At 37.9% G+C, this 16,656-nt stretch overlaps 2 protein-coding genes across 2 annotated transcripts in view; one reads left to right on the top strand and one right to left on the bottom strand.

Moving 5' to 3' along the window:
* The window catches only part of LOC307173266 (interleukin-17 receptor C), a gene marked incomplete at its 5' end in the record, with an annotated part of 390,000 nt that overhangs the window by 257,246 nt on the left and 116,098 nt on the right, over nt 1-16,656 (bottom strand). The gene's annotated exons all lie outside the window — the stretch shown is intronic.
* On the top strand, nt 8,993-14,299 carry trh (thyrotropin-releasing hormone). The gene is made up of 3 exons (XM_079898118.1): nt 8,993-9,112; nt 10,075-10,250; nt 12,870-14,299. Exons 2-3 carry the CDS (start codon nt 10,088-10,090, stop codon nt 13,382-13,384), a joined length of 678 nt encoding a protein of 225 aa, XP_079754244.1. The 5' UTR covers nt 8,993-9,112; nt 10,075-10,087; the 3' UTR covers nt 13,385-14,299.

Consider the following 16,656-nt stretch of genomic DNA (forward strand, 5'->3'; position numbering starts at 1 on the left):
TTTTCCTTGTCTTTTTCAACCGCAAACTGTTCTCTTTGAATGTGGCAGTGCATCTGTGGTCGGGTCACGACTCATGTTGGCATGTGTGTGGTGAAGGCTGGCTTTGTGACTCAACTCATGTCACAATGCATCACCCCCTGACCTCTGCTGAAACAGCAACCGGACCCGCCTCACAGGTGTCAATCACACATCGCCATGGTGACCCTGTCAGTGAAGTGTCAGGAAAAATAACAGGAAAGTGGCTTATCCTCATGATGTAAGAGGAGGGCGGTTTGTATCAGTCAGCGGCATACGTTAACACAAGCAGTGCCTTTATTTGTTTATGTGTGTGTGTGTGTGTGTGTGTGTGTGTATGCGTGTGCGTGTGTGAGTGTGTGTGTATTGGAGGGTGTATGCTTCTCACCTGGACAGACATCTCTTGGATAACAAGCAGTTTAGGCTAAGAGTGTGTGTCAGCCTGCATGGTCTGTCATTCAGGCGAGGCTGTTTTTGTCCGAGCTGTCTTCTCTTGTCTTTGTATCTTTGTATCTGGTGACGTCTGGAAACTTTCAGGGAACTTACTGAAAAAATAAAGCACTGGTCATCCAAAGGCGTCAAACTTTCCAAATTCTATATTTTCCCTTTTGACACTTCTATAGAAATAGATGCGTACATTGGAAACAGTCCACATTAGAAACATTTTTACGCAGTGTGAAGTCTCGAGATCCTACGTTGAGGGAATCATATATTTTTCACATGGCCATGCGTTTAATGCATAAACAAACCCTTGTGACCACAGCAACCTGGGATTATCAGAAATGGATATTATTATAGCCCCCAATAGCCTATTAATTACCAGACGAAATAAAATATCTTCTACATGCAGTGTTTTTTGCTTGCACAGTTAAAGGTGCTTTCAGCCTTTTTTTTTATTTTTTTTTTTTGGCTAATTGAAAGTTTTACACAACTCTTTTGAGAAAAATCTTTAAAATGGTGTTCACTCAGACATAAGTGGAAAAACACAATGTCCAGACACGCTGCTCCTGCTGGATGAAACTAACTGCAATGACCTCAGCATCTCCCACACACAGATCACAGGACCAAGCATGAACACACACCCGTCACAGCTGCCGCTGCAGGGAGAAGACTCGGAGCAATAAAGCATCCGCCTCAGAACAACACTAACCACCTCCTATGCCCTAAATATTGTTGAGACTGAATCCAGGAATGTCCATAATGGATGTGAGTAGTGTTGAAACAAACTTCATACAGCCAGGCCCACAGGAGTCGGTATAGTCCTTATGTAGCCCCGCCCCTTTTCAGCGCTGCGCTCGTTGTCTTTTGTCTTCCGGTCTGTATTTTCACATCGATTTTGCGTGTTTATGAATGAACGGCTCGTTTTAAAATCTTCCTGGTCAGCTGACATTTGTTAAGTCATCTGCTTTAAACATTACAATCCTCATGATAACTTTCATTAACTTTACATTAAGTAAATCCACTTCAAAAGCCAATTACTCCTGGACAGCATCGCCATAGAGATATACAGAGCGACCGCAAAAACGGAAGTTCAAAGACAATATTCTAAAGATGGCGGCGCCCTCGTTTCTCTGGCGCATACGGTCTACAGAGTCCAAAACCAAAGCTACTACAGGGACAAATAGAGCCAGCGATACATAAGCAAAATCTCACTTAGTGCACCTTTAAGGAGACAGTTTTGTCTGATCGGCCTCTCAGTGGTACGGTGACCAGGAGGGGACATGTTTGGTTCACTTAGTTTTGTCGTGGCCACGAGATCATTTTGTCAAAGTAACGACATCCTCATGTTGTGGCCACGCGATGTGAAGTCATGGCCTCGAGATCCTACGTCGAGGGAACGACACTTTTCTCATGGCCATGCATTTAATGCACAAACAAACCCTTGTGACCATAGCAACCTGGGATGATCAGAAATCAATATTATTAATAAATTAATGTTTTATTTTGAATTAAGGATGAAAATGTAATCCCATCCCACATCCTTTCAAATCGATTTACTGACCATGTCTTTTTATTTAATATTTTTATATTAATATTATACTTATTATTAGGCTATTATTATTATTATTATTATTATTAATATTATAAAGGCCCCAAATTTTTTTTATATTTTCTACATACAGTGTGTTTTGCTTGCAGTAATATTCCATGACTCGAGCTCAGTAGTAATCACTAATTTTTCTCATTTTCAAGCAGCTCTCGTGTCTGTGCGTCTGAAGTGTGCCATGGAGAAGTGGAGTGATACGCTGTGTATGAGCAGTTTTAATGTGGAGTCCAGTGTACGCAGTAAGGGTTGAGGCAGCGTGAATGTAGCAGGACTGAAGCACGAAGACCCACAGAGATGTTGATGTTTTCTGAGCTTCATTAAGACATTCAGAATGAAATCAATCAGAGCTATAAACAAACCCAGAAGCACATCCAAATCAGCGGTTAAATCTACCCTTTATTTAGATGGTCTCAGTATCAGCATTTTACGCAGAGCATGATATAATATCAATACAAAAGCAAGTCACTCAAGGCTGTGCTAGAGGGATTTTACCACAGTTTAAAACATTCCTTATGCATGGTAACATTGCCACAGTAATGTGATAAAAGACACCAACCCTAACTCTTACTCATTTCTCACAACTTAGCCTACTTACTCTTCTTAATCACAACATTTCACCCCAACATTTATTCATTTATTCACCCTTATGTTTTTCCAGACCTGTATGACTTTTTCTTATGCGAAACTCAAAAGCAGAAAATGTAATGAATAGCCTATCATGGGTGAATACAATTGCAGTACTTTTGTCAGATGTTGTATGTACCTGGAACAAACGCATACACACAATCAGGCATACATGGGTGAAGTGAAAGATGAATGAATGAAACCCGAAACAGAAACAGGGAAATTAAGCAATGGAAATGTTAGAGTCGGTTAACCATCAACCAAATGTGTCTGGTTCTAAAAAAAAAGGCTACTTAGTATTTTTATGTTTATATGTTTTAATGTTATAAAGTACTTTAACAAATCGCCTCATCATTTTTACAGATAAATTGCTTTAATACCAATGATCAGGGTGGCCTAGGAGTTCTTACACCTGTCCTGGCCTGAGCACAAGCTCTCATTCCAATCATGAAAGTCTTCAATACGTATATATAAAGTCTTAAATAGCATAATTAAATACTTTAAGTCTTTAAATTCATTTAAATGGATGTGTACCTAATTACTGTTTGTCTGATGAGCCCAGTCTCTGAACAGAAAGGTTTCATTAAGCGCCACCTGCTAGCGACAGCTGTAAATGTAAGCACAACAGAAGCTCACGTTGTTCCCAAAGACAGATATTGATTACGATGGTCTGTATCTTTAACCTGCATTGACTGCTTACCTCCACTGGAACTGATCTCCCCACACAAATGCTTTGATGTTAAAGCTAGAATGTCCACTAATGTGTTTATTTACAAAAAGGCATGAGTGGAGAAAAACAAGACAATTTTATTTTTACCTAAATTTTCATAAAACTGCAATTTAAATATATTATTTCTATAGGCTATACAAAAAAGGACAAAATAGGCTGAATAAGCTGATCTATAGCATGTTGAATGGTGGTAGCCTAGTCTATAGTACACCCCCCTAAGCTCACAGAAATGGTTAGACCCAAGTCTTCAGCAGCCAATGACACTGTCCCGTCCAAACTGATTTTTAACGTGTATTTCATGCATATTTTTATTTAAAATGCACGTGTTTTTGGCCCTCTTGGCTTTCCATAGTGTGGACACGGTGTAAGTCTCTACGTAACAGTTAGCTAATAAATAAGTTAATATGTTCATTTCCACAGTGTGCCAAAGCCATGTATTCTACTTCCAGCTGTCTGTTTTAATGAATCATTAGCTAACGGTTAGCAAATATGTCATTATATGTTATGACTTGTCAATGCACATGACTATTAACTCATTATTGAGTAATATGGCATTATGGTTTTGACATCCACACTAAGTCCTTCTGAAAATATTGTTTTAGCTGTGAATAGCAAAAAAGCTATTGCTGCTTATTTCTGGGAAATCTAAAAGGATAGAGCATTAAACAGGGCTGTGCTTCCCAAAGCCTGTGAGTGAATAGGAGACACCGTTGACACTGCCTGCGTTTAATTCATCAGATCAGTTTGGCAGAACGAAGACAACATGTTTAATATTAATGAGCCCAACAGTCGACAGGTTAGCGTGACGGACTGCAGATGAGATCTCAGATAAGAGGTCAGCAAACACGAGAAGTATTCTTCACTGCTAGAAGTTAATACTTCATATATTACAATATTACATTTTAATATTAGACTTATTTATTGCTAGTCTTTTACTGAAACACTGAATGGCCGTTAATGTCTCATGCACAACCACATTATATGATATTCTGTTTATTATGATCATGTCCATTCATACATAGATGCCCTTCTGAAAGACTGCTGTGTTGTGAAGAGGCTGATGAGATTTAGAATGCAATTATTAATAATATAGAAACCTCTCAACTAATTATTTATCATATAGAAACTAGAGATTACAGCTGTTTGGTTATAGTTATTATTATTATTATTTACATTACTACACATTTAAGAGATGTGCATTATTATTTATATAATTGAATCCTAATTTTCTTATGCATGGATTTATATTGCTTTATGTCTATATTGTGAGCACATAATTTAATATTTGTCACATAACTGAAGTTACATTTAATAATTTGCTAGAAAACACTATTGCATATCTTTTTTTTTTTTGCTACCTGTCAATTTTAACAGATCTATTCCCATTCTACAGCTCCCAGCACACGACATGCTGGAAGAAATGGTTCCCTTTCGACGTTAGTTAAAGTGAAATTGTGGTAATATTATTCATAAGCAAATTCAAAATATAAGCTTGAAATCGTTTAAGATAAACCATTAACTACAAGTACGACTATTAATGTACAAAAATACCTATGAAGACTTGTTAAACAATTTGAGCAGATGTATTTTCTGAGTAATGGCTGTTTGATGCTTCGCACTGAACAACAAAGATTACGTGTTAATCCGGGTTAATCTGTGGTTAATCTGTGGTTAATCTATGATTAATCTTTAATCAATGCACTGAGAGAAAAAAGCTTCAGGGTCATCGGAAACTGCATTAATAACACTGCAAAATCAAAAGATCCGAGTTCATGTTTTCCATGTTTTTAGATACTGGTATCTTGTTGCTAAAGGATACAGTATGTACACACACTCTCTCTCTCTCTCTCTCTCTCTCTCTCTCTCTCTCTCTCTCTCTTACACACACACACACACACAGGAACACACACTCCCCTAACAAGTGGTTAGAGGCAAAACAGAGCATCAGTAACATTCACGAGTTATCGTATCTACTAAGACTAAACGATTAAACGCCCAAAGAGAAGAACAGAACCTACACTGATCATTACGCCTGAACCGACTCTTCTCCACCCTCTGGTATTTCTTGCTTTGAGTTTTGCACAAATAAACAGGCTGACTGTATTTTAATGTGAATTTGTCTGTGTGTTCACGTTCAAGCAGTAATTATAGCCTGACAGTGGCTGACAGCGTGACCTTTTGGGTCAGATCTGTGTGTGTGTGTGTGTGTGTGTGTGTGTGTGTGTGTGTGTGTGTGTTGGCTCTTTATGAACACAAAACGATGAGTATTTCATGAGTAGGTGTAGGAAGCCACAATCAGTTTGATTGTTTAAGACAAACTTTGAATGTTGGCTTGACAGATCTTAAAAGTGTGCAGCTCGTACAGTATAGACCTTGAAGAAAGACAAACAAACGCTTTTGATTGTAACTATCAACATGTTTTCTGGTTTATTGTGACGTTAATGCAGTGAGGGATGCCGATCACAGACTGATTTCTTCCTCATCTCATGCGCAGGAAGTCCTCCTAAAATATAAACCAATTAATTCCACTTCTTTTTTCCACTGTCCATAGGAAAGGATTGGTATTGACAGATGAAGTATTGGACGTGACAGCGCATAAAGACGCCTGATTTATTGCATTACACGGTGATTCCCTCAAGCCTGTACTCTTGCCGTCAGCTGTGCGACTGTACCGTCGAGATGATGTGAGCTGGAGATCATGAGTTCAGTGAGGCTTAGAGGAACAGTGTTTGCTTTAAGAATAAGATTGAGCTCGTCCATCGGCCCATTATATTCCTCACTGCAATTCTGAAAGATAATTAAGGCTTCTTCAGGACGTCTTCAAAAGAGAGAAAGTGACGCAACACTCGGCTCTCCACGAACGTCATGTTAGTCGGCAGAGGAAAGCAAACCAGTCAAAGCTGGAGTGTGTTACTGACGTACTACACACACACAGAGTACCAGAAGTATGACGACTATTTCTAACCATGGCTATGTTCATGATGTACCATTTATTAAATATGCAGTACAAAGCCCATTCTATAAAAGCATGAGAAACTGTATACAGTATGATAAATGATTGTGCTACACCTAGTGAAAAACCCTATACCACAATGTATTTAAAGTACATTTATTTTTTTACTAAGTACAAATCCATATACACTCACCTAAAGGATTATTAGGAACACCTGTTCAATTTCTCATTAATGCAATTATCTAATCAACCAATCACATGGCAGTTGCTTCAATGCATTTAGGGGTGTGGTCCTGGTCAAGACAATCTCCTGAACTCCAAACTGAATGTCAGAATGGGAAAGAAAGGTGTTTTAAGCAATTTTGAGCGTGGCATGGTTGTTGGTGCCAGACGGGCCGGTCTGAGTATTTCACAATCTGCTCAGTTACTGGGATTTTCACGCACAACCATTTCTAGGGTTTACAAAGAATGGTGTGAAAAGGGAAAAACATCCAGTATGCGGCAGTCCTGTGGGCGAAAATGCCTTGTTGATGCTAGAGGTCAGAGGAGAATGGGCCGACTGATTCAAGCTGATAGAAGAGCAACTTTGACTGAAATAACCACTCGTTACAACCGAGGTATGCAGCAAAGCATTTGTGAAGCCACAACACGCACAACCTTGAGGCGGATGGGCTACAACAGCAGAAGACCCCACCGGGTACCACTCATCTCCACTACAAATAGGAAAAAGAGGCTACAATTTGCACGAGCTCACCAAAATTGGACAGTTGAAGACTGGAAAAATGTTGCCTGGTCTGATGAGTCTCGATTTCTGTTGAGACATTCAGATGGTAGAGTCAGAATTTGGCGTAAACAGAATGAGAACATGGATCCATCATGCCTTGTTACCACTGTGCAGGCTGGTGGTGGTGGTGTAATGGTGTGGGGGATGTTTTCTTGGCACACTTTAGGCCCCTTAGTGCCAATTGGGCATCGTTTAAATGCCACGGCCTACCTGGGCATTGTTTCTGACCATGTCCATCCCTTTATGACCACCATGTACCCATCCTCTGATGGCTACTTCCAGCAGGATAATGCACCATGTCACAAAGCTCGAATCATTTCAAATTGGTTTCTTGAACATGACAATGAGTTCACTGTACTAAAATGGCCCCCACAGTCACCAGATCTCAACCCAATAGAGCATCTTTGGGATGTGGTGGAACGGGAGCTTCGTGCCCTGGATGTGCATCCCACAAATCTCCATCAACTGCAAGATGCTATCCTATCAATATGGGCCAACATTTCTAAAGAATGCTTTCAGCACCTTGTTGAATCAATGCCACGTAGAATTAAGGCAGTTCTGAAGGCGAAAGGGGGTCAAACACAGTATTAGTTGTTCCTAATAATCCTTTAGGTGAGTGTAGATATACATATTTACTGACATATTGCTTGAGACTTACTGATAGAAATATTATAATTAAACTTTATTTGGAGTTCTTCTTTATTGCACAATGCACATTTCTTAATATTAAGCCAAAAATGTGTTTATTAGAAAGGATATCACTGTATAAAATCTTTAAATGCAAGATATTAAAAGTGTAATTAAAGTATACTTGGCAATAGTTCCACTTTAGCACAATCAAATATACTTCAGTTTATCTTTAGCTGAACTTCAGCACTATTACTGAATAACTAAAGTACTTTAAGTACAACATTAGTTGTTCCAATTTAGCAGACTTTAAGTATACAAATTTAGTATACCAAAGTACAATTGCAGGATTTTTATATTAAGTATAAATATGTGAATTAATTTTGTAATATGCTTATCATAAAATCTATTTCAAATATATTTAACTAGGGATGTGGTTGTGAAACTGTGGATTATGTTCATAATTACTGTAATGTGATGAAGAAACAGAAGATCCTGCTGCAAGACATTTAGATTGATATTTTATTATCAAATCCAATAACATTCTGAAAAAGTGAGACTTACTTTAGGTTTCCAGAAGTTGCGCTGGTCTTTTCTTCTCTATTGTGTCGTATATCTGAGTGAAACGCTTCCCGAACAAGAACAAATGTGGGCGGGGCTTGATTGCGTCTGTGGGGAATTGATTGGATGGTTGTGGTTTGCTATTGGCTGATCTCATGTGAGTGAAAGGTTATAGCCCCGCCCTCGTCACCAGAGAAGAGAAGAGATTCTGATTCAACATGAATTTAAAAACAATGATGAGCATCTATATATCATTTATAATAAACACTGCAATATTCCATTTAAAAAAAAATAAACATTAATTGTCTATTTTAAAGAATTTACTTTAAAGAAATGTAGCAAGTCAAGACATTTTTTTTTAGCTCGGAAAGTATAAATATGGCAATTATCCATTACATATCAAAGTGCCATGCTATAGGCCTCCTCTTGGCTCCTACATTTACTTATTGTGTTATGTTTGTTATTTTTTTAATATTATGTGAAACATTATGCAACAATAAAGAGTAGTATGAAACTCAAAAAAAGCAGTTTTATGAATGAACCGAGTCTCGACAGCGTCATACTGCCCCCCTCAGGGGCAAACCGGCACTGCACGCGTGATGTCACAGTCTCGAGCGCCTATAAAACACACGCGCGCGAGTCTCACGCTTCACTCACTGACCTCGACCTGAACGGGTCACACACACACACACACACCAGAGGAGCATCTTCAGGTTCCAGCATCTACTGGTATTCTGCAACAGGCTACAGGTGAATAACCATCGGCTGCAGGTAAGACCAGGATTAAAGCAACTTTATGTACTTTTCTCTTTTCTACACTCTCAAAAAAAAGGTACAAAAGCTGTGATTGGGCTGGTACCCTTTCAAAAGGTACATCTTTGTACCTAAAGTGTGCATATTAGTATCTCAAAGGTACATATTGGTGCCAGTAGTGTACATAGTGCTACCTAAATGCTACAGATGAGAACCTTTGAAAGGGTGCCGTCCCAGTGACAGATTCTGTACCTTTTTTCTCTCTGAGAGTGTACAGATGCATGATCATATCATACAAACACTCTTAAAAATAAAGGTACCAGAGCAAGGAGAGGTCTTGCAGTGATGCCGTAGAAGAACATGTTTTCTTGGTGTGGAAAACACTTTAATGATCTAAAGAAAATATTTCCTTTATAAAGAACCCTCTGTGTAATGGCAAGATTCCTCATGGAACCAGTAAAGAATCTTCATTTCTGAGAGTGAAGGAATTGACATGGTATTCCAGAACTCTTTGAGTTAGAATTGTTACTTCATTGTTAAACATGTTCACTTCACTTCCTTAAAAACATTTTTTTAAACCTGCTGCCTTAAAATTATTAAGTAAATAGACTTAATGCTTAATTGAAAAAAAAAAATTAAGTTATGTTAACTTGACAATTCCACATTACTTAATTTTTTTTGATTAACCCATTTGTGCCAAAATTTTTCTGAATTGTTTCATGTCGTGTTAATAGTGTCCTCTGTGAACATGTTCTGCATTTATTTTCCCCGGGTTTTTCTCTTCTTCTTTTTCCTTGAAAATCGTATTTGAATGTGCAGCAACTACAGTTGCCGATGGGCTTAAATGGGTTAAGCATGACGCTTATGTACTTGATAATTTTAAGGCAACTGTTTCCTCAATGTTTTTAAGTTAAGTCACCTGATTGTCAGTGTTGTTATGAGTATGTTATAAGCCTGTGTGTTGGTGTGTGTGTGAGCAGGACAGGGGTTGTCATGAGGGCGGTGTGTGTGATCATCTTGGCCTCTCTGACGGTCCTCCAGTGTCAGGATCTGCCGGGCGAGAGCGACCCGTCTCTGGATGAACTCTTCCAGCGCGCCGAGACTCTCCTCATCCGCTCAATCCTCACTCAGATGGAGGACGAGAACAACGACAACGGTGCTTACATTCACTCTCACTGTCAGAACTAAAATAGAAATATAGGTACTTTTAATTGGGAAAAAAAAAGGTACAAACTCTGTCCCTGGGACGGTACCCTTTCAAAGGTTCTAATATGTACCATTTAGGTACTAATATTTACACTATTGGTACCAATATGTGCCTTTGAGAGACTTATATGCACACTTTAGGTATAAAGATGTACCTTTTGAAAGGGACAGCTTTTGTACCTTTTTTCTGAGAGTGAAAATAGCAGATAAACGAATAAACAAAGTAATAAAGCGCCTGCGACATACACTAGTATGACACTAAATAGAGATCGACCGAAGATGAATCCTTTTTATCACAGCCTAGATTGCTTTTGTATGTTTGAATGTTGGATTATTTTTAATTATGATTTTGTTCTGCTTTTTGCCACAGTAATAACTTCACTCGACCATTTTCCAAAAATATAACATTGACATGTTTATTATTAACAAAAGCAATAATAATAATAATACACTGTAAAAAAACAAGTTGCTGCCTTAAATTATTTAATACCATCAACCTGGATGTTTAAGTCATCTCAACTTAAATTACAATAAAAAGACTCAAGAAATAAGTTGAATCTTGAATCTTGAAAAAAAAAAATTATTTTGATGAGTTAAAGCAATGTAAAAACATATGTTGTCATAACTTATTTATATAATTTTTACAGAGTAGTAATAATAATTATTATTATTTCATTTTTATTTATAAACTATATTCTCTAGAGACACACTAAATGGTGTTTATTGCTCAACCCCAAATTAAAGTGAAACCCAAACATTGTTTAATCTGTATATTACATGCAACAAATTGGCAATAAATACAGTTTGTGCGTTTTTGGTAACACTTTGTCCTTGTAACACATGTTACATGTTCTTAGTAATACCAGTTAATGATGCATAATTACATGCGAAACAAACCAACCCCTTATTCTAAATCTATAGTACATATAGTTACTTAATATTACTTAAATGCATAATTACACTGTAACAAAAACACCTTAAAATAAAGTGTAACCTAAATAGAGTTTGTGCATTTTTGTAAATTAAATATTTTTAATTTACAGTGTCCTTGTAACACGTTACACTTACTTAACAGTAAATGATGCATAATTACCATGCAACTTACCATAAACCAAACCATATATACCTAACCCTATAAGTACATGCTGTTAATTATTATTAAACAGTACTTAAATTTAGGATTGTACTGTAACAAGGACACCTTAAAAATAAAGGGTTACACTTTATTTTAAGGTCTCCATGTTACCGTGTAATTATACATTTAATAATGAACTACTTAATATAGGGTTAGAGGTTAGTTTATGGTTAGTTGCATGAAATTATGCATAATTTATATTTATTACTAAGTACATGTGTAACAAGTGTAACACTGTGTAACAAGCACACTAAAATACGGTGTGTGTGGGGAGGGGGATGCATTTATAATCACAAGTGAAACGCAACATACACTCAAAAAAATAATCTGTTGAACGAACTTAATTAAATTAAGGAAAGGTTTTCCACGAAATTGAATTACATTTTTCCAACAAAATCGAAATAGTTTGAAATAATTTGTTGTAATCTTGTTGTATGAATTTAAATTAATTTAGTCATTCCTGCTAGATAAAGTTTTGTCAGGTTAACTACATTAAGTTTTTGTCCTGCCTTAAATAACCAACATTATAATTTTTGTTAATTTGACTCTATGGTCACTTCTAATGATAGACACTACTAGTATTCAATTGAATTATTACTTGTGCAGGTCTGTAAGTGAGGTTTACACAGTGTATACTGAGTGCCCACAGCCTGAACACAAGATTTAATACACATATAGCGTAATACTGAGCCCACAGCCTAAACACAGTCGCCACTCTTCTGCATAATGGTAACCACAAAATTCAAAAACATTACAGAAAGTCCTCTAAGTTTCTAACATAACTGAACATTAAACACTAACATTAACTAACAACATCTTTCCATTTACTGAAAAACACATAAAATAACACTTTTTCCCTAAATTGACCCTCTTAATGCAGTCCCTTGCAAAGCATGCTGGGAACTACAGATCTACTGCCCAGTTAGATGTCAACAACAATGATTCATGTAGTTTTCACACAAATGAATTAGGTTGATTGAACACAATTAAATTAAGTTGTGACAATATTAAACAATCGTGTTACTTTTGCTTATTGTAATTAATTATTTTAACAAGAGGCCAAAATTCTTTTTTTGAGTGACATCCGGTTAAGACGAACGAAAAATATTCATGTTGACTCAATTAAAAAAAATTTGGTAAACCAATTTTTTTTTAAATTACATTGATTACGTTTAATGAAATTAAGCTGGAATCATTTCTATGAAGGGTTGTGTTGTATATGCTCATTTTAATTAATGAAATTGAACAAAGAGCTAAAATCATTTTTTTGAGTGTAAGCACAAAGTTGCACATTTGTAGCGTCCTGACCTGACATTTTTACAGTGTATTTTCTCCATATTTATTTATCATCCTCGACAACGGGATAGTTCCTCAGAACTGTTTCTAAAGTTTCTAAAATGTTATACGCGTGCGTAAATCCCTGTCCCTCTCCAGGAGAGCAGCTCGTGTCCCCGACAGACTGGATGGAGAAGAGGCAACACCCGGGAAAGCGTCAGCATCCCGGGAAGCGCGAGGACTACGCGGACTACGAAGATGACGCTCCAGTTTTCCAGAAGAGACAACATCCCGGGAAGCGCGAGGACGAGGAGAGCGCGAGGCTGAGACGACAGCATCCCGGGAAAAGATTATCCCAGGATGAGCCGATGATCCTGGAGGAACCGAGCGCGCAGAGCGAGCTCTCCAAGCGACAGCATCCCGGGAAACGGTACCTGATGCTGCTCCACAAGCGCCAGCATCCCGGCCGGCGCGAGCTGAAGCACGACGGAGACTTTTCGGACCTGGAGAAGCGTCAGCATCCCGGGAAGAGACTGTGTGAGGACTGGGATGAGCCGGGATGCGGGCAAGCTAGTATCCTACTCGAGCTTCTGGATAACGCCAACAAAAGTCGCGCTGAGGAGAAGCGACAGCATCCCGGGAAGCGGTCCGAGTTAGAGGCCGATCAAGAGTAAAGTGTGAAGAAGAGATGCTGACATGTCGTTAAAACGGATGAATAAGTGTGTGTGCGTTGCTTTCCACAGCATCCGATTCATGGAAAACGCACCATGTGTTTTACTGCGTTTCTCATTCAACACGATCTCATGAAAATGCGTATCTATAGCACGAAAATAGAAAAAAAAGAGTTTGTACGTGCATATGATGCGCCTCGGGTCAGTGGTGTGGAGTATACGTGCGTATTACACGCCATAAAGTGCGTATCATATGTGCGCCATAAAGTGCGTATCATATGCACGTAAAAAAAAAAATTTTGCGTATAAATTGCACGATAAATACAATTCGTGCTATAGATACGCACTTTCATGAGATCGGACTGGTTACAACGGATGAATAAGTGTGTATGCGTTGCTTTCCATTGCATCCGATTCATGGAAAACGCACCATGTGTTTTACTGCGTTACTCATTTCGTTAAAGTAAAAGGGTGTTTTCGAAGGAAAAAATAATAACACAAAATCTCATTTAACTGCGTCCTGGCGCCTCGTTGCTCGTTTCTTCGCCGATGTGCGCGTGAATCCGCTGTGCGCGCGACACCTTCAATATTACACACTTTGTTTTTCTTCTGTCTCAAACTAATTGTTCTTGATTGGCCGAACTAGATCCCCATTCCTCTTGCACTAGGTCTATTTTGAGAGTTATTTCACTAATGCATGTGATCTGAAAACTCCTCCAAAGACATTCCAGTGTAAATCTCATTTAATTTGGTTCGCAAAACAATGAAACGGGTTACCGAAATATTTTTCTACAGTAGGCTTTAGCTTAGTTCTTGCATGACCTGACCTGTACATTTTCATGATTTATTTTTGTTCTATATTGATAAAGAGCATATAAATGACAATGATGTTGTACAATAAAATGCTTTCGAATTGCGAATGTCTGTTTATTGGGTTTGAGCGTTAAAACAATCACGAGGAAAAACACAGATCGTTGTGCGCGTGCGAGATCCTTCAATCGGGGCATGTTGTCACAATCAGTTCTTACATTTTTAAACTACTTTAAAATGGCATTTATGGTCACCATATACCTGAATATTTATGGTAAAAGATACAGACATCAAGACAATATGCCTTGAAAACAATATAAGCTGAAGAAGGCAGTGCAATTTAAGGTATACACTCTTATAAATAAAGGTAATTTTATGGTTCAATGCAGAACCTTTACAATCCATGTCATCTTTCCATTGCACAGAAGGTTCTTTAGATTATTAAAATAAATGGGTATTTTAAGAACTGATCACTGAAAGGTTCCTCAAATGCTTCTTCTTTGGCATCATCACCCCTTTTGGAACCTTTAATGGGCTATTAATGAAAATAAAGAGACAAGTTCATGAGACAGCATGGAAAAGGGAACAGAACCTGGTGTGTTTGGAAGTAATATCCTTGTCCTGAGAACATAAGCTTTCGGATAAACTCTACCGTTCATAGTGAATTAAGTCTTGTTTGAAAATATGGCAGTGTGTTTTTCTTGTGTTGCCCAGCAGATATCACTAACGGAAGCTCAGTTTGGAAGTCAGAATTCACAAGAAATCTTATTCCAGACACATTTGATCTGTGTGTTTGAAAGCATCATCAGTGTGTATGAATGTGGACTTCATAAGCTCTGGCTTCAAGGGATCGGAGTCCATGGGGTGTGTGTTAATCAGCCTTTACTTCACGGGGAGATCCAGAGACGTGGGAGGATCCATCCGGTCCTTTGCTCCGGCTTTCAGTGCAGATCAACCCGCACAATAAACATGTTACATAGTTATCATCATTTTATTTTTAACTTATTGCGTTTCTTAAGAAGAATAAATGAGTATATACCCCTCAGAGACTCGCTGTAGCCAAACTGGTGTTTGAAGCAACTCAGAAACTAGCAGGATCATATCTGCAATTTAAATCTCCCAGTTACAGGACATGGACATTGCTTACAAACACCACTGATGATTGTTCCAGAAATAATGAGTGACCATAGGGGCTGAGAGGTGTTCGTGCTATTTTCTCTCTCTCTCTCTCTCTCTCTCTCTCTCTCTCTCTCTCTCTCTCTCTCTCTCTCTCTCTATCTCTCTCTCTCTCACACACACAAATTATATTCAATAAATCACAAATATTAATTTCCATGTGGGCCCCAATTGGGTTTTTAATGGGCCGTCACTTGGCCCCTGCATAGGCAACCCAAATGGGGCTCGTTTATTTATTCTGTTGAAAATTGGGCTCCATTTATTGATTTCTTAAAAAATTCCAGTGAGTCAGATAATGAAATACTTTGCAAAATTCACTTTCAAACCACTCCAAATCTGTTCAGATGTTTGTTATAAACCTGGACCTAAACTAAGAACTCCTCAGATGATTTGATGTGGTGCTTGTGGCTGATTTTCCCCTTCGCATCTGACTAGCTTTAACCCAGTGTCCTGACACCTGTAATATTACACTCAGGTGAGTTCACCTCTGACCGCGCTGGTTTACGCCTAAGTGTAAAATACTCTGACCACATAAAATAAAGTAAGAATTATAGTTACCTGAGCGCGTCTAACCCCACCTGAGAGTCTCACACTGAGTCGAACGCCTCGTTCCTCTTGAACACACTCGGGAATAAGGTCTAGTGTCTCACTAATCTGTAAACTTTAACTTTCTGCACAGCAATAATAACCACAGACTTCAGCAAATGCCCTTTAAATGCTTTAATCACGGCATTTCTCAGAGAATCTCTCCCAAAAAGAAGGTTTTTATAGGATAGAGACTTATACAACAGTGAGATTAACATGATTTATTACTCACCTCCAAACAAGACAAGCCTCCACTTCACTCTCTGTTACAGAGCACTTTTAGATCTCAGATCAGTAATAAAATGGAAGAAGTTAGAAGTTCATCTGATTACTCAATATGTCACGAGACTATTATAGACTATTATATTTTTGATATTGTCTAGCCAGCATTTGAAAGTTTCCACTGGTTTCAACACCAACAATCTTCAGAGTACATTATGTCCGAGTGTTAGAATGATAGGCCTGTAGAAGTAAGGTTAGATGCTGGAATTATGTTTAGTTTAAAATACAGTTTACTATTTTTTTTTTTTTTTAATCCATCTCAAGCTCTATATTTTAAATTACATGATAAAATATTTTAACTGTAAAGCAAATGACTTTAACTCGGAATGAGTAAATCATGTTTGTTTGTTGAACTTCAAGATTAAGCATTTATTCTAATGCAGCGGTTCTTAAAGGAATAGTTCACTTCATTTACTCTCCCT

The sequence above is a fragment of the Squalius cephalus genome, assembly GCF_949319135.1.
Source record: "Squalius cephalus genome assembly, chromosome: 16".
In the NCBI taxonomy this organism is placed as follows: Eukaryota; Metazoa; Chordata; class Actinopteri; order Cypriniformes; family Leuciscidae; genus Squalius; species Squalius cephalus.